At 40.1% G+C, this 22,429-nt stretch overlaps 2 protein-coding genes across 3 annotated transcripts; both read right to left on the reverse strand.

Moving 5' to 3' along the window:
* Window positions 1–330: 330 nt before the first annotated feature.
* Window positions 331–14,360, reverse strand: LOC122758188 (growth hormone receptor-like). Of its 2 annotated transcripts, XM_044012172.1 has the most exons (9): window positions 14,081–14,360; window positions 12,147–12,231; window positions 5,333–5,474; window positions 4,754–4,932; window positions 4,112–4,290; window positions 3,522–3,666; window positions 3,306–3,396; window positions 3,057–3,126; window positions 331–2,863 (listed from the first exon to the last, which is right to left on the reverse strand). In XM_044012172.1, exons 2-9 carry the CDS (start codon window positions 12,220–12,222, stop codon window positions 2,039–2,041), a joined length of 1,707 nt encoding a protein of 568 aa, XP_043868107.1. In that variant the 5' UTR covers window positions 12,223–12,231; window positions 14,081–14,360; the 3' UTR covers window positions 331–2,038. The 2 variants fall into 2 exon arrangements, with proteins under 2 accessions (XP_043868107.1, XP_043868106.1); XM_044012171.1 differs by lacking the exon at window positions 14,081–14,360 and having other exon boundaries at window positions 12,147–12,345.
* A 1,265-nt stretch (window positions 14,361–15,625) lies between these two features.
* Window positions 15,626–21,803, reverse strand: dcp2 (decapping mRNA 2). Its single transcript, XM_044012975.1, has 11 exons — window positions 21,446–21,803; window positions 19,900–20,051; window positions 19,647–19,774; window positions 18,947–19,045; window positions 18,713–18,865; window positions 18,514–18,626; window positions 17,917–18,021; window positions 17,704–17,812; window positions 17,519–17,608; window positions 17,372–17,423; window positions 15,626–16,913 (listed from the first exon to the last, which is right to left on the reverse strand). The coding sequence occupies exons 1-11, from the start codon at window positions 21,496–21,498 to the stop codon at window positions 16,816–16,818; spliced, it is 1,152 nt and encodes a 383-aa protein (XP_043868910.1). The 5' UTR covers window positions 21,499–21,803; the 3' UTR covers window positions 15,626–16,815.
* Window positions 21,804–22,429: the final 626 nt, after the last annotated feature.

The following is a 22,429-nucleotide window of genomic DNA, read 5'->3' on the forward strand; positions in this document are numbered from 1 at the left end:
TGTTTGTGTGCCTAAAACAACACCTGAGGTTCTGTAATCCACTGTGTGTTGCTAACAATGGCTCGCTGAGATATGTTTGCGTTTCCCACTTCTCACCTGGAACGCAGGGGTGACGTCACTCCAAGTTCCAACTTCCTCTGTAAGTGGAACTTAGTGATTTTACACATAACAGATTTCATTTTATTGTTGGATATCCAGAACTATTTTTACTAGTTATGAAGCTGCTGTACTTTTACTTCAGCGAAAATATCACCAAACTTTAAGTCCAGTCACACGTGTTGTCTTTGCTGTTCTATGGAAACAGAAACATGACAGAAAAAAAAATGGGCAAAAAGTCAAAGTTATTTATTTTAGCAGTCAAACGTAATAAATGTCAAATTCAACACGGATGAACCCTGACTGTTATAAAACACCCTGAGCTAGAATGGAAAACAAAATCTGATCAGTTCATGCGTAAAAAAAACAAATCTGGCTGAAGAATCGCTTGTATTTGACAATAAGCTCTATATACACATTTCCCTTTTCCATATTTACAACAACACAAACAGCTGATGTTTTATTTTGCTAAAGACCGATTATTAACTAAGCAATGGCTAACGTATTAGTCAAAAGACATTTCCGTTTGTCGTCGAACGTTCAGGACGAATGAAAACATGACAGAAAAATGAAAGGAAACTTTTACGAGTGACTCCTCTGATCTTTAGTCAGCCGGCTTTAGTTCCATTTAGAGCTGGGCAATAAAACACTGACAGAATTCAGGTCAATGATCATCGACTTCCTGATAACACATGGCAGAAATGCACTTTTCCGCTTGACAAGCCTACTTCCCGTTTGTCTCTGTTGAAAATGGTTTGATTAAAACGGTCAACTGTGTGGAAAACATTCAGATATAGCAAAAGTGATGAATAGCAGATTTTGTCCCGTCTGCTAAATACGTCAACAAAAATGACCCTTTCATATCACCAGAGTATGAAAATGCTGAGTCATGTTGTCCTGACGTTTGGTCTAGAGTAGTAGTTAATATGCCGTTAGCAGCACTAGCATTAGCACTTACAGTATGTCAGCAGTGCTAATTGTCTAGTACAATACTTAGTCTGACTTGGACTTACTCTGAAGAGCAGTGTTGGACAAAGCTCTGCTCGATCTGCTGTAACATCAATTAGGATTTAAACCATTAGAAAACAAATAAATTGCATGTTAATCGTCGTTAACACTGTGGCGGCGGCGGCTGCTACACATAAGAAAACAGTACGGGTGGTGATTAGTGTCAAAATACTGTGAAACTGCAACAAATCAGAGGACGTCAGGCGAGGAGGCGGCCTCTAAATGCACCCTGAGGACAGATGACAAGTTCACACGTGTCCTCAAACCACCTCCATGTGTGGTTTTTGTGATCAACTCAAGAACCCACTCAGGACTCACTGGTTCATCTGTAGTTTTCATATGTACGACACCATCCAAACTCAATGGCTGGCAAACACAACCCGTGGAGCCATATACGTCCATGCCAGTCTGCATCCGCTTTCACGCTTCTATGTTCTTGCCATTCTTAAAAAACTGGCATGTGGCCCCTCCCTCGCTCTGTCAGACAGTCGTTTCCTCTTCCTCCAACAACAGTTTTTTCCCGCTATCACTGCTTTGATCTTATAAACAGTACGTGGCTAGTGGGTTTCTCCGGATTCTGAGGACTCCAGGTCAGCGCCCTGATCTTGCAAGACTGCTCTTCTGCTGATAGACAGTAGGGGGCAGAGTCCTCGCAACAAGACAGTGAACCATCACTATGACTGTGAAGCTGTTAATCCTGCATAGCTGTGCTTTAACGATGTTTGCATGTGATCACATCACTCTGGTCCGATCAGACCCTGGTCGGTTGAGGTTTCTGGGTTGTTGGGGGATTATTATGGCCAGAAATTAATGATGTCATTGTTCTGTTCTCATCTCATTTCCCTTTTGTTTCCTTTCAACAACTGCAGTAAAACACATTCTTTTTTTCCACAGCCCCGTCACAGAGGGAGGGCCCGTGGGGGGTGGACTTGACCTACGGTGTGACGCTTCCTATAAGGTCAGGGGTCAGATATCCGCCTGGTGTGGGCACGTCCTTTGGGATTATCAGATGCACGGCAGGGGTCGAGTTTGGCGTCAGCACGAGGCTGTTCTCTCGGTCGACGCCCTCCACGACCGTGTAGACGGGAGCAGAGACGGACGTGATGGTGGAATATGAGTCGTTGTGAGGCGACGGTGAAGTCTGGCAGGGTCTGCTCGGGTTGTCCGTGGATAACCGTGGGCACATTTTCACCACGTTGAGCTCTGATGTGTAACCTCTGTGGTCTGTATTCTCCACCAGCAGCTGCTGTAAATCTCTCTTTTCCTTCAGCTTCTCTGCCTCAGAGTCTTTGCTGGTCGGTTTCTGCACCTCGGACTGGTCCTCAGGTGAGAGCAGAACCTTGCCAGATGACCGTACCTCGCTCACCTGGGTGTACAAAGCCTCCCTGCCCGGAGCTTGAGCAGCAGGGTTCTGGACTGGGAAGTGTGGCTCAGATGCCTCCGGGCACGACGGGTCCCTGCTGAGGGTTTGGTTCAGAATGAGAGGGTGAAACGGTGACACTTCCGAGTCGACGTGGAGGTCCGGGTCGCAGCAGCTGGCTCGCCCCGAGTCGTCGTCTCTGAAGCCGAGGGAGAGCGGCGAGCAGTTGGTGGACGGGGAGCGGTCCACGAGGCAGTCCGTGTCCAGTTCGGTGAGTCGGTCACTCTGCTCCTCAATGTCCAGATCGATGAACTCCACCCAGGGGTCACTGTTGTACAGCTCCGGCCTCAGGTTGGGAGGGGCACCCAAGATGGACGTCAGCTCCCTCAGCTTTCCCTTCTGTGGAGTAGAAGAAGAAAACAGGATGTAGTCAGCTGGTCGAGTTATAAACTCTGAGAAACATTCAAACCAGGAAAAATGAGGTCATCAGAAACAGCCTGAGACATCACATGTGCTGAGACTGACTCCTGATTGGCCGGAGCAGGACCATAGCAACAGTCTTATGATGTAGATGATGAATAACAACAATTACCTTCAGGAGCTCAGGATCAATCCCTCTAATCTTAGGTCCAGGAACAGGAGGCAAGAGAAGTAACATCAACCTGAGGAAACAAAAAATAGCTAAAAACTCTCATTAAAGTAAATAAACCTACAGATAAGAACAAGATTTTCTAAGCTTCACAGAAGAAAACATGAAAACACGTGTTTTTATATACTGTAAATACTGTATATATGTATATATATATATATACATATATATGTACACTGTATAAATACTCACTTTTCCTGCTGTGCAATCACAACTAACATCAGGATGGCAACAAAACACAAGGCCCCAAAGATGAGCAAACCCAAAACTGGGAAACTTGACCCTAAGAGCAAAAGACACACTCGTTTAATTAAATTAAATAATCAATAAAGAGTCACAAAAGCCTAAACGTTGTTTGGTCAAAAATAAATAAAATGTGCTTCTTTAAAAGGTTTAATCACAGTTCACCTTTGGACGGGACGTGGACGAACACAGAGCTGCTGAATTCTCCAAAGTGTTCTGCGCTGAGCATCCGACACCGGACACGCACCTCGTACTTGATGTTGGTTTGGAAACCAAACAGAGATCTCTGTGTGCTCTTCACAAGGTCCAGCTGTGACGACAACAACACCAAAATCAGCATTACACACACACACAGACACGCACAGACACACACACACACACACATGCACACACACACACTGATTAGTCTAAAAATACTGTGAAACCTGCAGATCAGAGGACGTCTTTAACGTGTCTCGGGGACAGGTGTCCATGTTTGTCCTCAGTTCACTTTTGTGACCAATTCAGTCACCAAGTCAAACATTTTTGTATAAATGCAAATTAAGAATGAATGTTTTATTTCTTCTTGAAAAATAAAAATAGTTGAACATTTGTCAAAATCAACAAATCAGCACATAACAACTCTTGATCTACACCTTCTTCATTTAAATAACCCTTAATTACCACACAATTTTAACTCTGAGCAAATAAAAGTGTGCTGTAAATAACGAGGCCTCTAATTTAGCAGAATAAAACCAAAATAAAAGAGAACTCACTGCCGTCCATTGGTCAGAGTTGAGGTCGCGGTATTGGACCTCGTACTGCAGCGTCATCCATCCCGTCCCCACGTCTGCCGACTCCGGCGGCTCCCAGCTCAGCATGATGTCATAGAACGTTCCGGTCACGCTCGCGTTCAGCAGCGTCCACTGCAGGTCCACCGGTGGTTCCGGTTGCACTGTGGACACATAAGTTTGACAGGGTTGTTTTTATGGTGTTCCCGACGAACCACAGAGTTCCTCGTCCAGTTTTGAAAAGAGTCTTTTAAAAATAACTCGTTCACAGAGACCGTGTTCTGCCAAAAATATAACGACTTCGTCTCTGAATCCAAGTGAACGTGCCAAATTTGAAAAGAGGCCTCAAACGACGTTCCTAAAAATACATCGCATTCACAGGAACGGGATTTGTTATCCTAAGTTGATTATTTATATTAGTTTAACATAAATGTGCAAAGGAAACTGAATGATTATATATATGTATATATAAGTAATTAATAAGTATTTATAACTTGTACAAATACATTGCAGTTCATAAAAACAATAATAATAATAAAAAAAGGCAGCAGTATCGCGGTAATACCCGGTATCGTGACAACTCTAAACGGGACGGACCCACAACCAGAACAGTCGCAGCAAACTCACCGATGTCTTGGACGAAGAAGAACGTCTCGTCGTAGAGGACGTTGCCGTCTCCGGAGCGGAGCTGGACGCTGTACAACGTCCAGATGGACGTGTGGTTCTCGTTGAAGAAGCACTCGTTCGGCCGCTCGGCGCTGTAGTGGGGACACTCGCTCCACTCTTTAGGGGACGTGAGCGGAGGTCTGCGAGGACACAGAGGGACACAAGTCCAGAAAAACACCACAGGAAACAGGAAACTATGGGGGCGCCAGAGTGGATGATTAGCGTGGTCAATTTTAGAGCGTCCAATTAACAATGACTAAAGGAGACTGGGCACCTGGTTCAGGAGTACCCAGTCCCCTTAATGGTACCAAACCAGTCAGCCCCAGCAGTTCTATTCTTTGGCACCCTAACTCTTGGGAGTTAAATGGTACGCGACCAAGGCCTGACCTTGGGGTTTACCATTCCAGACCGTACCGTACCATGATGGGTACCATGAACAGTTGCAGCATGATTATCCTCCAGAACTGCACCCTCTTTTCTGCACATTGTTAAAGCAAAGCCGTCAAACACAGAAAGCACTGAGTTGTTTCCCCTTCTCACTTTTTGTTGTAGAAGAACAAGCGCAGTCTTCCAGGCTCGGACAAGTTTCGGAAAGAACCGACGTTCCACGTACAGCGAAACGTCTCCATGTTGGTGGAGACGCAGCCGGTGAGGTGGGGCTGTCTCTGGGGGACATCTGCTGCTGTGAGGGACAGAGACAATAAATAATGTCACATCACTGGATCAGTTTTCATCCCACAAAGATGTTTTTCTTGAACTCATTTTCTCGGCCGCAGATGTTTGTGACTCATGTTGCCAGCGAGGAACATGATAACACGTGTAATTTAACTCCAGCTCAGCCGCAGGGCAAACATCAGCATTTTCTTTTCCTGGAAATCCTTTGACTCCTGTTCAACAGAAAGCTGCAGCAGCAGAGTTCACAGGGACGACCAGTCACCGAGCCACAGATTTGTTTTCCCTGAACCACAAATTGCAACAGCTTCAATTCTCTACGTCAGGGTTTTTTTAAATCCTAGATTCTACATTTTCAATTTATGTGGGAACTTTAAAGCTTGAATTTTTCCCATAGACACAGACGTTAAAGTCTTGTTTATTCGGTTTGTAAAACGTGTCCTTATCGAGACATTATTCTGTGTTTTGTTGTCAATCCCGACTTGAGGAGGAAATCGCAATTTCTGACTTCCGACTACAACTGGAACGCACCATTATACGAAAGTCGTACATACTTGAAAATTAAAGATGACGTACCGCAGCTTTGGTGTTGTGTACCGTAGCTTAAATGTTGTGTACCGCAGCTTCAGTGTTGTGTACCGTAGCTTAAATGTTGTGTACCGCAGCTTTAGCGTTGTGTACCGTAGCTTTAATGTTGTGTACCGCAGCTTTGTAGCTGTTTTAGCCGTAGCTTTAATGTTGTGTAAAGTTGTGTGCGCTTTTGTTGTGTACCGCAGCTTTAGTGTTGTGTACCGCAGCTGCTTGCACTGCAGCTTTAATGCTGTGTACAGCAGCTTTAATGTTGTGTACCGTAGCTTTAATGTTGTGTACCGCAGCTTTAGTGTTGCGTACCGCAGCTTTAATGTTGCGTACCATAGATTTGGTGTTGCGTACTGCAGCTTTAATGTTGTGTAGCGCAGCTTTAGTTTTAGCGTGCGTAGCTTTAATATTCGCAGCTTTAATGTTGCGTGCCGTAGCTTTAATGTTATGCCGCGGCTTTGTGTTGCGTACCGCAGCTTTAGTGTTGTGTACCGCAGCTTAAATGTTGTGCCGCAGCTTTAGTGTTGTGTACGTTATGCGTAGTGGCTTTAGTGTTGCGAACCGCAGCTTTAGTGTTGCGTGCCGCTTTAGTGTTGCGATACCGCTTTAATGTTTTAATAAATTGTATTTATTGTGTACGCAGTTTAGTGTTACACTTTTGTATTATCCGACTTTAGTGTACCGCTTTAATGTTGTGTACAAGCTTTAGTGTTGTGCTTAAATGTTGTTGTACTGCAGCTTTAATGCAAGTGTGCAGCTTTAATGTTGCGTGCCGGCTTTAATATTAATACTAGCTTTAGTGTTGTGTACCGCAGCTTTAATGTTGCGTACCGTAGCTTTAGTGTTGCGTGCCCGCGGCTTTAGCGTGCAGCTTTAATGTTATGTACCGTGGCTTTAATATTGTGTACGCGGCTTTAGCGTTGTGTACCGCAGCTTTAGTGTTGCGTACCGCAGCTTTAGCGTTGTGTACCGTAGCTTTAATGTTGTGTACCGCAGCTTTAATGTTGTGTACCGCAGCTTTAGTGTTGTGTGCTTCAGTGTTGTGTACCGTAGCTTAAATGTTGTGTACTGCAGCTTTAATGCTGTGTACAGCAGCTTTAATATTGTTTTAATAGCTGCCGCGGCTTTAGTAATGCCGCGGCTTTAATGTTATATTTTAATATTGTGTACCGCAGCTTTAGTGTGCCTTTGTTTTAATGTTGTGTACCGCAGCTTTAATATTGTGTACCGCAGCTTTAGTGTACGCAGCTTTAGTGTTGCGTGCTTTAATGTTATGCCGCGGCTTTAATATTACCAATGCCGCAGCTTTAGTGTACGCAGCTTTGTTGTGTACCGCAGCTTTAATATTGTGTACCGCGGCTTTAGTGTACGCGCTTTAATGTTGGTACTGCATATTGCAGCGGCTTTAATGTTGCGTACGCGCTTTTAGTGTTGCGTGCGCGCTTTAGTATAGCTTTAATGTTGCGCAGCATTACGCAGCTTTAATGTTATTGTTAGCGCTGTAAATGTTGCGTATGTTGCTAATATTATTGTGCTTTAATATTGTGTGCAGCTTTAATGTTTAAAATGTTGCGCCGCGGCTTTAATGTTGCGGCTACAATATTTGCCGCGGCTGTTGCATACCACAGCACAATATGTACCGCAGCTTTAATGTTGTATTTTAATATTGTGTTTTACGCGGCTTTAATATTTTAATGTTGTACCTTTATTAATTTAAGTGTACCACAGCTTTAATGTTGTGTACCGCAGCTTTAATATTGTGTACCGCAGCTTTAATATTGTGTACCGCAGCTTTAATGTTGTGTACTGCAGCTTTGGTGTGAATGAACTGTCCCTTTGAATAAAAACAGCTGTGGGAGATTTTAATAACTCACTGATTGTTTTCTGAGGAGAGAAAACAACAAGAGGAAAAGAAGCTCGGGCCAGTGGACAATACTGAGAAGTGTCGGGACAAGTGAGTGAGTGAGTGAGTGAGTGAGTGAGTGAGCGTGCGAGCGAGAGTGAGTGAGTGAGTGACGGTACCTCTGACCCTCTTTAGCTGCTGCAGTTAGAGCGGGATAAAAATAACCTGTTTACCATAGACACTGCTCAGAACTGAGCTGAGATCACGATTAAAGGAAAAATCAATTTGACTCCCAGTTATGCAAAGTATGTTTGTGACTCACGGGGAACATAGTAAACCAGAGATGTGACGAGTAAGTGAGCGAGTGAGTGAGTGAGTGAGTGAGTGAGCGAGTGAGTGAGCGAGTGAGGTGATGAAACAAAAACGGAGGAATAAGTAAGATCGATTTTTTTCTTTTTAAATGTGCGTGCGGCCGTGTTTGCTTGGCAGCTGCCGCCGAGTTCACGACCTGTGAGAGTGGTGGAGGTGGAGACACACACACACACACACACACACACGCTAACGTCCATTAATACAAACTACTGTATTTTCATATGGTCGACTTCTGCTGCGTTTCATTTGTACTCGGTGCTCAGAATGTGTGCAGCCTGTTTCATGGCACTTCCATCAGTGACAATACGTGGTTTTCAGTACCTGGTCTGACGAGGTTCCTGAGCTGATACTGAACCAGGAGTTTAATCTCAATGAGACTTTGCCTGATTAAATAAAGTAAGAGCTCCAGCTTACTCAGAGGGGACGAGTTCACTAAAACTAACAATCAATTTGGCATTTCTTTTTCTCTCGTTGCATATTTTGTTATCGCAATAACAAAAATAAACACTTACGGTTTGTATTTGGTTTGTATTTATATAGCGCTTTTCTAGTCTTGATGACCACTCAAAGCTGCTGTACACTACAGTTTTGCCATTCACCCATTCATTCACACTTACATACAGCACATTTTCTATCACTCATCTTTCATACCCACTCACACGCTGCCGACACAGCCGAGAATCCTACGGTCATCTTGGGACATATTTTTATTATTTAAATAATCGAGAATATTTAACTTTATATTTAATATCTAACGGCTCACAAAGCGTATTTTTCCAATTATCCAAAGTGCTGCACATTAGGAATTAATAAAATATAGAAACATAAGAGCCTAAAAACAAACAATAAAACTATAAATGATGACAATTACTATTTTTAGTTAACGTGGTGGCCTGTGTTTTTCCATAAAGGCAACAGGAAGTAGCTGTTCCACTTCATTTCCTTCAAAGAACAAACTCTAATGTTCAGCTGATTCCTCTACAAACGATAATAATAATAATAATAATAATCTCTGAGTGTGTGTGTGTGTGGGAAGCTGCCTTTAATGTGTTTTCCTGTGCACACACACAGAGGCTGGTGGTTATTTTCAGACGTTCACACATCAATCACTGAGCTCTCAGGAGGAAACGCTTCATCCTCTCGTTTCCTCCTCTGGCAAAAAGCCACGGCGTTTTCCCTCCACTGATTATTCTGTTGCACTCACACAACAACAGCTAAAAAAACTGTTGCATTACACCTTTATTTTGCGAGGAATGACGAGTGAACATTAAGAGAAATCTCATTCACTAATCCTGTTTTTTAGATCAAGAAGAAATTTAATTTACGTAAAAATGACAGCATTTTACAAAACTACTGTGTAACTAATTATTTTTGTGACATTGGCGCAACATGTTAGCAATGTTCTTTTTTATATTAAGTAAAAATTACACTATTATATATATTATATATACACTAATTAGAGCATTTAAAAAAATTAATTAATTACGTAACACTTTAAGGTAACATGCAATTTTTTTACAAGTTACAAAAAAAATAAAATTTTTGGAAAATTACAGCATTTTACAAAACTTCAACGAATAATGTCTGTGACGTTAGCAACATTTTTTGGAACATCATGATTTCATAAATTTTTTGTTAGCAACCCTTTTTTTAACGTCGTGATTCTGAATTTTTTTTTCAATTTTCAATTACACATTTTTGTAACATTACAGGATTTTGTAATTTTTTAGCATCATCTTGTTTTTATATCAAGAACATTTTTCATTATTATAAAATTACAAAAAATTATTGTTTTTGTAACACTTTAAGATACAATTTTTTGCAAGTTGCATTTTTCCAAACTTTTACGAATAACTTTTTTTTTTAACGTCATGATTTCATAAATTTTTTCTATATAGTATAATTTTTTTAACATTACAGGATTATGCAAAACTTCTAATTTTTCTTATTTCTGTAACGTTAACATGTTTTTGTAACATGTTATTGAGAACACATTTTTTGTAGCTTCAGAATTCGATAAAAATTTTGGGTACTGAGGGATTTTGTAACATTGACATGTTTTTAGAACATGTCGTGACAATTTGCTTTTTTGTCAGATATTTTTGTAACATGTCAAAATTGTATTATTTTTGTAACATTATTGGTAACTTTTTTCTAATAAGACAAGATTTTGTGACATTTTTTAGCATAATTTTGTAACTAGATCACAATGTTTTTTTTAGTGTTTTGTGGAGAAAAAAAAACATCAAGAGTTTTTGAAAATACGACTCCTTCCCTTTTGAGCAGATTAAAGGGCTGATTTAGTTTTTTTGAAGCAAGCTCAGTAAAAACACTCACTGTAACCAGGGACAACAGACACACAAGGACAATTATATCTACACTAGCTTCACCCTATGATTTTGTAACCTGGTTTATTTCACTGTGAGACAACGTTTCTGACTGTTAAATTAAGTTTGTGTTGCCTTGTAAAGCACTCACTCTCCCACACCAAACCCCATAGAGAAAATCAGTGATTTTAACATCACACACACACACACACAGGAGTTGTTGATCCACTGCTGCCTCCATCACTAAGTTCAAATGTCTTGTTTTGTAGAATTCAGCATAGTTCAGATTGACCTCAGTGACACAAAGTGACCACACGAGGCAGCAGAGGACCAGCAGCTCCTGTGTCCCTGCGAGCTTAAATCACTGATTTTCTCTATGGGCTTTGGTGTGGGAGAGTGAGTGGTTTACAGACTTCACTTTCCTGTTGGAAAAGTCTGTCTCACAATGAGATAGAGACATGAACATGTTCTTAAACTGACGTAGATTTGATTGAATTATCTGTTTGTTATGCAGTTAATCTCTTTTTATGTTCTGTTGTCCCTGGTTACTTGAGCTCATGTACACATAATATATGTCAACACATTTAAATGTTTGCACTTTTCTATTATGTCATTATTAGTTGTTTGTATACACTGGGATTAGATGCCAAACATCATTAGATTGTAGATAATTAAGTTGAATCTAATATAAACATAAATAGAGAAGGATATAAGAGGTGAAATACAAACAGAGAATAATTAAATATATACATAAAATGATTTAAAGAGCAATAAAACAAATGTGATTTGTATACGTTTTGTATAATTTTGTGACCGTTTTGGACATAAAACAACCTTTAAAAGCTTTTTTTCCTCAATAAAATTACAATAACTATAATTTGTTAGAATGAACTTGAAGTTGGCAAACATGCTGCCAAGTCTGTGTGAAAACAATCTGTCTGTAATTCATGGGATGAACAAGCTTTTGTCTTTCGTTTGTTTGTTTGTTTCCTTTCTGTTTTTGCTGCAGGTGAGAAAACTCGCCCGGGAACAAAAGTCTTGTTGTGAATAAATCAGGGAATGAAACAGGAACACGTCCTGGTCCTGGTCCAGATTCTGGTCCAGGTCCAGCACCTTTCCTGACTGTGTTACGTAACACAGACGGTGCATGAGTTTAATGTTTAACGAAAGCACACGTACGTGTGTGCAAACACTTCACTGCCGCGGCTGTGTGTCGTTTTCCAAAGGAGGGGCTGTGTGTGAGTGTGTATGTGCGTGTGCGTGTGCGTGTGTGTGTGCGTGTGTGTAAACAGCGTGTCATTGTGCAGCAGTGGAGTGGCTCTCCAGAATTCCTGGGAAGCCACTTGACTAGAAAAGTGTTGGCCGCTCTGCTGAGGCCTGGAGAGCTGTCGTTGTGCAACATGTTAAACATTTTCTGCTGTTTTCTACTGAACAAATAACATTGATCTGCGAGAACATGCTCCATGTGCACGTTTTTCTCACTCCAAACCATTTCAAATCAACATAATCTGCAACAATAGGTCAAAAAATTGATCCATTTTAGGATTAAAACCTCACGTACCTTCCTGTGAAGACGATTCCAGGATTAAAGCAGTGAAGAAGAAGGAGAAGAACGAGGAGGAGGAGGAGGAGATCATGTTGCTGAGCTGTGGAGGAAACATGTGGAGAATGTGAGTTTCTCACTGCACTGCACTCACAGCGGAGCCCAGGCCCCGCCCACTGCCACTCCCACACCGACACAAACAGAACACTTTTCCCGCTTGAATCAATAAAACACAGGGAGCAGATGACTCCGCCCACCTCTGAGGTCTGACACTTGTTTTTCACCTTCAAATTTCATCTTAAATCTCATGAAATTGTTGTTAACATTTTTTAAACATTTTCTTTTTTACCTCTTTTAAACACGTTTGTTGTTTTTCTTATTTTTTGATACTTTTTAGGCGAGGGTCTCACTTTTTGTTTTTTTGCCATTTTGTTCAAACTCAACAGCTTGTGAGTAATATAGTTAAGTTATAAAAAGTAAGGTTTTCATGGCTAACAGCTATGCTAAGAGCTAACACAAGCTATCGTTGCACCAGGGATTTGTATCGCTGTTTTTTCTTTTTTTTAAACTGACTTAAAAGTCAGAATTTCCGGAGGTTCTGACATAAGATTTCAAGATGGCTGCCACTCTGCTCCCGTTAATCGCTCGTTGTTACTGTTAATCGCATTTTCTGTCATCTCTGTTTCACGGTAAATCGGTCGTACATGTAGAATCGTTTTTTCAAGTGTCGCTACAATGTTTTTGTGAGCAAAATACCACGTATAACACTGTTAGCGACTAGTTTAGCTAACAAAGGCTAGCCCGACATACGTTTGTGTCCAAGTTCCGACGTAAATGGAACGCATCCATTGTATTTTTTCTTTAGCAAAACGTCAACATTTGCTACAAACACAAACATGTGCCTGAACGCAGAGTAACACAGATTACCACGGCAACGCATTGTCCTACACACGTGTGTGTGTGTTCCCACGTCTGCAGCTCCGCCTCCGTCTGTCCTGTCCGTTTGTCTCTCACTGATAAAGAAACTCCAGACACCAACAGACTAAACTGCAGCTGCAAATAACACTCGCTGTGTTTAGATAAGCAGGTGCAGGACGAGACGGGACACAGTCAGGGTCATGAACCCTAGAGCTGAGGACGCTGAGGACACTGAGGACACCACTGTCCACTGATTTTTTTCACTTAAATCCAGGACTTTTCTCGTAAATGAAAAACACGCAAACTGTTCAAATGTTTTTCTGCTCTGATGTTTGTCACACGTTTAAATTTACATTTTTTAAATGTTTGACCCTTTATGACGTTGTCATTTAAAGGCACAGTATGTGATACGGCATCTCTCACACACACACACACACACACACACACACACACACACACACACACACACACACAGCCCTATGTTGTACTGTGATCAACAAACACATTAAATCTACACACTGTGTCGTCAGTTAATTGGTACGTTTATTGGAAAAATAACAACAGAAATAAGTGCCAATTTATTGTACACAAATAAAGACTTATCTATGTATAAAACATATGTATAATAGTGGCTTTTATAAAATGTTGCACATGTATTTTTTTTTATGTCATCTTAATCTCTCCTTAATTTATTGTCATAGCAATATTCTCTCATAGATTGTCACACTAGCTTTATTATTTTAATATTGTTATATTTTCTTTATTAAACAAGCAGCTGTTAGTGTCACGAAATCCTGAAGAAGGAAATAATCAGCTTTAAGATGAAAAAAACCACTCAAAATAATCAAATCTATTATAAAAAATAGTTATTTTACACTTATATCAGTTCTCATAGCTTTTTCTTCAGATTATTGACAGGGAAACAGGAAGAGATCGTAAATAATAAACAACGTCAACAAGAGCAGAGCAAAGACGAGTGAGTGAGTTACAGCCACAGGGACAGGAGAGGGAAAATAAACCTGAAGACAACTCACCGCTGTGTCCTCACATGAGTCCTCACCGTGTGTCCTCAGTGTGTGTCTTCTCTGCGTCTTCACTCGCTGAGAGAAAAGCGTCCGATCGTAAACCCACAGCACAGGAAAAACCTCCCGAGCTGCAGCCAGGAATGTGTTTACTGTCGAAGAAACCTGACGTGTGCAGCTGTTTCACAACAGCTGGACCTCGCTGCACTGAAGACAGGGAGGAGGGCGCCACCTGCTGGTGACACCGCTGAAAAACAGCCTGCAGATCACACACAGACATCAACAGCAGGAAAATATTTTCAGAAACAAACATTTTATAGTTTTACTGTCATGAAAACAAACTACTAAATACTATTTACAGCTTATAAAAATACTTTAAATATGTTACATGTTTATATGTCAGTAATTTGTCATTACTAATGCGTAACATAAAAAGTAAAAATAATAATGAAATAATAACTTGTTTGTTCGTGAATGTGTTTGTTTTTCTGAAACTTTTAAGGGGCAAATAATCAACAGACCAGTCAACAAAAACTTTGATGGAATTTTGTAATGCTACAATTACACGGAAATTCCACCATTAAGAAAGCACGTGACCTTTAAATACTTAAAAAACAACAACACCACGTTTATCAAAAAAATGACTGACTTACAAACAGAAGAAAGTGCAAAAAAGTGAAGTTCCAAAAAATTCTTATTGTAGCGACAAATATGTTTAATATTGCAAAAATATTTTAATAAAATGGCAAAATTATCCAGTTACTAAAAATAACACATTCTTTTACTAAAATGTTTTGTTAAAAAACGTGACAAAAAAATAGTTGTTTCCTAAAAATGTTCTTTAAAACGAGTTTGTCATGTTACAAAAAAACAGTTACAACAGTAGTAAAATTTCATACAAAATTATACGTTATTTATATTATTTAAAAAAGGTTTGTGTTAAGTAAATGTAAAATAAATCACATTTCCCTGAATACACCCCCAAAAAAACTACATTTTATTTGGCTAACCAATTTTTTTTATGTGATGTTACCAAAAAAAGTGACAAAAATAGTTGTGTTCACTAAAAATGTTCGGAAATGAAACAAACATTTTCAAAAAATGGCAAAAAAAATATTTCTTCTTACAATTTTTTTTATGAAAAGATGGGACAAAAAATGTGTTTCCTAAAAATGTTTGTAAAAACAGGTTTGTCATGTCGCAAAAATGACCTGCGTTAGTTTAACTCCAAAAACATGTCAAGTCATAATTTCATTAAAAATTATACATTATTTATATTAATTAAATGATAAATATTAAAAAAAACAACAATGTAACGAAAATGTTATTTGGTTACCAAAAAATATTTTTTAAAAATGTGGTGTTACCAAAAAAAGGTGACAAAAATTGTTGTGTTCCCTAAAAGTGTTTGGAAATGCAACAAAAAAAATATGTACATAAACAAAGAAGCTAAATATTACAAAAAAAAACACTACAAAACACATTAATAACGAGACCAAATCAGTTTCCTTAAAATGTTTGGGAACAAAAATATTACGACAAATGACTTACGCTAACTAAAATTGTTACCAAAAGTCGTTTAATTACAAAAACATGTCACAACAGTCGTAAATAAAATCGTTACGTATCACGGGTTCATGTCCGAGGATGAGTGGAGAGATGCAGCTCCCCCTTGTGGTACTTTAGAGTAAATCACTAAAACTGTGTGTTGGTGAGCGACACAGCTTTTTGTGCGTGCTTTTTTTTTGATCGTTGATGGGTGATAATATCGCACATTATCCCAGATAAAAAATAATCGTACAACTGTCAACAATACAATCAATTATTCGCATATCTTCTCCCAAAGATACAAACTTTTGTTTGTGGAATAAAGTTTCATGTCAACAACAGAGTGAAAAAAAACAAAACAGACTTTACTTAAATTCACAGTCGAAACAACACAGAAGCTAAAGGACGACACGAAGAACTGATTAAAAAAAGGACAAACATCGCAGGAGAAGAGTTCGCGTCCAGAGTCCGAACAAGTTTAAGAACAAAGTCGAACCTTTGAACTTCTTAAAAAAAGTCGTAATGTTCACAGTCTTTTTCCTCCGTCCTGGTTTCATAACTCCGTGTTTTTCTTCTTCTGTGTTTTAACCTAAAGAGCCGCGAAGAACGCAACGTGAGAACTTGTGCGAGAACCGTGGACGTTAAACCTGAAGAAAGCGATGGAACAGAAGTGAAGATTAACGGAAATAAATCAGTAGGACGTTTGTTTAAGTCACGTTACGGCAACAATAACAGCAAAGACACACGGACGACTGTGGCTGCTGATCGGATTATTAAAATCAGATTATTGTTACTTTTTTTGTGTAAGAGATTTAAAATTTTATTTTGGTAGAAAAAAAAACCCAAACACATTTGATCGGATAAATCCACCGAAAACAATGCGTAACGCTTGGTTTAAAAGCAGATCTGTGTCTTCTGGATCACCACCGAAATGTTAGCACTAACGAAAATTTTATCCGAACACGACTTTACTTTTCGCGTTACGCTGGTCACACAAATAGCCAGAACAGGACTGCGAATATTTTTGAATTTTCGAATAAAAACAAAATAAATCCGATGTTCCCGCTTGCGTTTTTTAAAGGTTTATCCTTTCATGTCTGACGATGACAGCGCGGACAGTTTTTCGCAGATCAAAGGCTCCGGTTTGATGCTGCCGTCATTGCTTGGGACAAAAAAACGCGGCGCACGTGGTCGTCGTGTCAGTAGTCGAAACACTTCATGATGGCGTCTCTGTCGAATCTGAAGTTGAGAAACGTCTTGGAAGAGAAGAGCTGATCGCAGTCCCTCGAAGAAACATCTGCGAGTGCGAGGAGAGAAAAGTTGAACCGTTAGCGTGTTGTCTTTTCATAGACGACGTTCACTGAGACTTTAATCTAAGGAAGATAATCTGTGCCCTCATGAAAATGGGCGTGGTTTTATGATTTGAAACTTGACAGCCAGGCAGTAGCAGTAAACCACTAGGGGGCGCGTCTACCGATTCTAGCATCTAATAAAGCAGCATGAATTCTGACTTTAATCTCGTTTAATCGCAGAATTCTGTATTTAATCTCAGAATAGAATTGTTTAACCTTGTTTAATTTCAGAATTCTGACTTTAACCTCCTTTGATATCAAAATTCTCAGAATTCATGTGGTTTTCTTTTACTTTTTTAAAAACGTGTTTAAGTGTGTCCCTCATATAATCTGTATAGATTATATTATAGATTAAATGGAGCAAAACAAAGCAGAAAACCTTCACAGAAACACAAAGTGTCACCTCTGTCGAAACTGTCTTGCAGTTTTCTGGGCTGGAATCTTTTATCGTCCTTCTGCAGAGATTAGCACAGACAGTGCAGGTTAGAGAGAGAATTGTTGTTGTTTTTTTAACTCGTCACAGATTTGTACTCACGAATACATTTTTCACCTGCAGGTTGTTTCCTCCTCCGTCGTTGGCTCCTTTCTTCACGTACGGCGAGTCCTGACTCTTTTTCCCGTTGCTCCTCGTGATCGAGTGCTACAGAGTGAAAAAGAGCAGAAGCAGCTGACTCAACGTCTGTCTGTCTGTCAGTCTGAGCTCCTGAACGATGGTGAACGGCGTTGTTTTCTCACCTGGTTCGGCTCGTGTTGGCTCAGCTGAGCCACAGATTTCTGCTGCGTGTTTTTCGTCCAACCGTTCCCAAAAAACACTTCAGTACCAGTGAGGCGACGAGATTTTGATCTGAAAGATCGAGACAAACAGGGACGAAGGTTTCCAGTGAGTAAGCAAATAATGAAGTGTGTGTTTATTTATAAATCCAGTGCTAATGATGAAGTGTTTCATACCGAGTGTTGTCGGAGGGTTTTCCTGGAGTGATGCTGGTGTTCACGACGTCCTCGTCGCTGTCCGTGGACTCGCCTTTCAGCTTACTGATCCACTCCCGCAGTGGCCTGAACGGACAGGAAGCAGGAAGTGTGTAACGTCAACGACTGCAGAACCAAACTCTGGAAATGACGACGATGTGCTTAACTAACGGACGACTAAATTAACTAATTAGCTTTAATTTGCTAATTAAACAATAGATCAGTCAATATTGATAGTCTGAAGGGTTATGGAAACGAACGTTAGACTAACATCGACAAAATGTTAGCGATACTTTATTCATCTCACAGAGAAACTCACATTAAATACAAACAAATACATACGCACAAATTGCGACAATTATTTGTTTAATATTATAAAACTATTTTATTAAAATGGCAAAAAACATTAAACATTTGTCGCTTAAAGCTTGGCAAAAAAAAATATTTCTCCTGTTACAAAAAAAATAACGAACACATTTTTTATGAAATATGACATTGAAAAAAAGAACATGACAAAACAGTCGTTTCCTAGAAACGTTTGTAAACAAACAGGTTTGTCGAGCACGTTTCACCACTCACCTTATGAATGGAATGGCCATGAAAAACCTGTTGGGGGCGAGTCCAAGTTTAGACTTTGGCGTCATGTCGTTCCTGTGACACGGCAGCTTCTCGATCGGGAACCATTCGATGTTCTGCGAGAGAGAAAAGGCGGGAGAGCCGTGAGACGTTTGAGACAGCAACAAACAAAAAACCCTAGGAAAACTAAATAAGGTCTTACCCTGATCTCCTTCCTGGTTTTGGGGTTGAACTTGGTGTCCTTGGACACTCTGGGTATGATGTAGAGTCTCACCACCTGGTCGGTGATCTTCTGCTCGATGTAAACATCTTTGCCGATGCGATTCTTGATGTCGAAGCCCGTCTCCTCCATCACCTGCAAGACACACGCGTGTTTGCTGCGTTCATACGGGGTCAAAGGTGACATGGTGAAAGGGTGAAGGAATGTGTCGCTCACCTCGCGCACGGCACAGTCGTGGGGAGCTTCGTCCTCGTTGACTTTTCCCTTTGGGAAACCCCAGCCTGACTTGGCGAGGTAACCCTGAACCAGGAGCGCCTGACGAGGAAAGACGGTTTACACCGATTGACTTCTTCAATGTGAATATTCGGTTTTCTTTGCTCCATTAAACAAAGAAATCATTAAAAACTGATTCATTTTGGTCGGTGGACAAAAACAAGACATTTTAGAACGTTGTCATTTCCACATTTTTTGACATTGTTTCAACCAAAGTGCTTCGATAGAGCCCTTACTGTAAATAAATTAGGAATGGTTCAATTTCAACATCACAATATTGAGTATCCATCAGTCTGATATACTCTTATGTTTTGTTTTATTCGTTGTTTATCTCAAAATAAAGAAGCCCCAGGTCATGTCTCTCTCTTTACAGCATGTGCTTGAAGCAGTGAAATGATATTTAGGTTTCTCTAATATTTCCAAATATGTGATCCAGTTGATATTTGCTACATTGTTGATAATTGTGTCACTAAACAGTCAGTAAAACTTTTTTAGTTAGTTATTTAGTCTCCTTAACATTATCTTCCTCTCTAATATTATAAAAACTCAAGCACTGAGATTACCAACGACATGATACGAATAAATTCCATGTTGTTTTCTTGAATGTCCGCGTCAGAAACAGATTTGGCTGCAGCACACTCACATTCTCCAGCGATTCGTCCAGAATGATGGCGCCGTACGTCGGTACACCCATCTTGTACTCCTTCCACTGTTCCAGGACTTTCTGCACATCTTCTCCATGAGGCAACAGAAACGGACAGTGATGGAAAAGTTTATATCCGTCAAGGAAAAATAACAACTAAACAAGAAGAAGCTTGGAGGAGGAGGAGGAGGAGCTGGGGTTAGTGCTGGACAGTAGCAGCTACAGTGACAACAGCGTTCACATCGAAGGATATCAGCTTTGGCGAAGTCTCGTATCCCACAGTGCGGAGCTCCGGGATTGTTCTGCATGCAGAAGTCCAGGTAGAACCAGTGAGCCAGCTCAATCTGGAAGCACACCCGGATGGCGTTGTCTCGCTCCTCACTGGGAATGTGCAGGATGAAGCGGCTGGAGGGAGAATGAGAAGAAGAGAATCAGGACTGGATTTACATGTTAGGACAAACGTGTGAGCCAGAAAAGGTTCAGATAAGTCAGTTTCTCTAAAAATCTGAGTCTGGGGGTGAAAGAAAACTACAAATGACAGCAGATATAGGGCTGTAACAATCGACTGTAATTGATCATTGATTAATCTGTCAACTATTTTCTCAATTAATCCACTACTTGTTTGGTCCATAAAATCAGTGTTTGTGAAACCTGGAAATGAAGATGTTCACAAATTTCTTCTTTTTTGTCACAAACCACAACAAATAACTACCACAAGACGAACACTAACAACAAAAGCCACAGGCGAAGTTTACCCACAGACAAGAGAACAACAGCAACGATAATCTCTGACAATTTCAGACAGCAGCCAGCCTAACAACGACAAACAAACATGGACACGTATCAAAAAGAGTTCTGACACAGTTCATGAGCAGGTAAGCTAACAGCAACCTCTACTACTGTGTGTATAACTGACATTGTAGTTCTACAAACACGCCACAACTGATTCAAAACGTCCCTGTCTAAAACCTACAACTTCATACAACCATTATACTGTATATCTAGTCCTGTCTCTACCTCACCAACTCTCCTGTCCCCCCATTTTTCATTTCACCCCAACCGGTCTAGGCAGATGCTGCACATCTTTGGTTCCATCAGTTTTTTTTCCTCTGTTGGGTTTCCTCTTCTCTCTATGATATTGTTAAGGTTTCTGTCTTACTGTGTACAGTTAATTAGCAGCAAGAATCTACAGCTTCACTGGGACAATCAGTCCAGATTTGACAACTCTTGATATAAAGGTTTTTATCTGGACCTGGTCTAATGTGACCTATCCATCCATCTGCCTTTTTTCAGGATTTATTTTTCCAATATGACAATAAAACTAATTATTTCAGATGCCTAAAATGCATAGTGAATGCAGTACATTGTGAAATAAATGGATGATGATGAAGATATGCTGCTCAGAGGAGCAAGTTAAGTTCCTCTTAACTTTACCCTTAACTGCGGAATCGGACGCAGACCACAGCGACATACTACAGACAGTATATCGGCAGCTAAGCTAACGTTTGTCATGCTATGCTAAGCTACGCTAACAACAACGACTACTACTACATTACGGTCCACTTGCAGCCAAGCTAACAACAATCCCTAGCAATTGTGCTAACAACAACCCAGGGCATTCGTCATAGCAGCTAAGCTAACAACAACAATTACAGACGCAGTTTAACAGCAGCTAAGTTAAAGTAATCACCTAAATAAACTCACATCGGCACTTAAACTTCCCCTTAGTTAACGCAAAGTTGTTGTTTTTAAGAGTGCGCAGTGAAGTGGCGGTAAAAGAGTTTCGGTATCGTCGTTACCTGCAGAGGTCGTCCAGCATGTCGGACGGTATTTCTAGTCTTTTTGTTTCCATGTTGGTCGAAAACGGGGGGGCAATATACCGGGGAACCTACACCCGCATTTCAGCGATAATCTTCACATCATCCTCACGGTTACATGGTGTAACGACTGCGCTAACACGAGCTAACACGAGCTAACGTCAGCTCATCGCTGCTTCGTTCGTCTTCGTGTTTGCGGCTCCTGCTGCGTTCAAGTCACATGGAAGGAATGGGAGAATTCAGCTTTTTTCAAACACTCGATCGTCTTTGATTCTTATTATTTTTAGCAACTTACAGACACAACATGACGTGAATGTCGTCGAAATTACTGAAAAATAAATGTCTATATATACAATTTCCAGTTTATATAACAACCCGCATGTCAACGAGAATGTTCTATAGCGACGTGGATGTATTGTATTTTTTACACAATTTCCAATCACAAAGACGGGGCGTGGCTTCAGGTTTTGTTTACGAAATATTGTTGGTTCAAATGTGTGTCAATCACCCGATAGAGGGAACGACATTAGCAAGAGCTAAACTTTTATTAACGAGTCTTATAAACATTGTTTATATCAATTTAAGCAGGTATTTTACAGAAAACGACGGTTGTTTTGAGCTTTAGCAAATTCAAAAATTAATTTCTTTGTAATTAATAAATATTCTTACTAAAACAATGGACATAATACATAAGACAAACTCCCTGTGCATGTTCATTCACGAACGCGAGTCTTAATATCAATATTTCTAAAATTAATTCATTTTATAATATAAAAATATCACGTTTTTCGTTAAAAAAAAAAGTCCATGCAGAAGACAATGAGCACTTTAAAATGTCCACTGTGTAAAATTGTGGTTAAACTGAAATTGTATTTACATAAACTCAGAATGAGAAGCTGAGATAGTAGCTCAAGAGAGAGGCGGCCATTTTGGACCACCATGTTTCTACAGTAGCCCACAATAAAC

The sequence above is a fragment of the Solea senegalensis genome, linkage group LG21 (assembly GCF_019176455.1).
Source record: "Solea senegalensis isolate Sse05_10M linkage group LG21, IFAPA_SoseM_1, whole genome shotgun sequence".
Classification (NCBI taxonomy): domain Eukaryota; kingdom Metazoa; phylum Chordata; class Actinopteri; order Pleuronectiformes; family Soleidae; genus Solea; species Solea senegalensis.

What these genes read in the sequence shown, in the direction of transcription:
- LOC122758188 (XM_044012171.1), bottom strand. Translation starts at nt 12,246, where the DNA reads ATGTTTCCTCCACAGCTCAGCAACATGATCTCCTCCTCCTCCTCCTCG. An exon ending in GGAATCGTCTTCACAGGAAG is followed by an intron (nt 5,475 to 12,146) that starts GTACGTGAGGTT and finishes TGTCCCTCACAG; the next exon opens with CAGCAGATGTCCCCCAGAGA. An exon ending in TTGATCCTGAGCTCCTGAAG is followed by an intron (nt 2,864 to 3,056) that starts GTAATTGTTGTT and finishes TCTACTCCACAG; the next exon opens with AAGGGAAAGCTGAGGGAGCT.
- dcp2 (XM_044012975.1), bottom strand. Translation starts at nt 21,498, where the DNA reads ATGGAAACAAAAAGACTAGAAATACCGTCCGACATGCTGGACGACCTC. An exon ending in ACGACTGTGCCGTGCGCGAG is followed by an intron (nt 18,866 to 18,946) that starts GTGAGCGACACA and finishes TGTGTCTTGCAG; the next exon opens with GTGATGGAGGAGACGGGCTT. An exon ending in GCAAGACAGTTTCGACAGAG is followed by an intron (nt 16,914 to 17,371) that starts GTGACACTTTGT and finishes TCGCACTCGCAG; the next exon opens with ATGTTTCTTCGAGGGACTGC.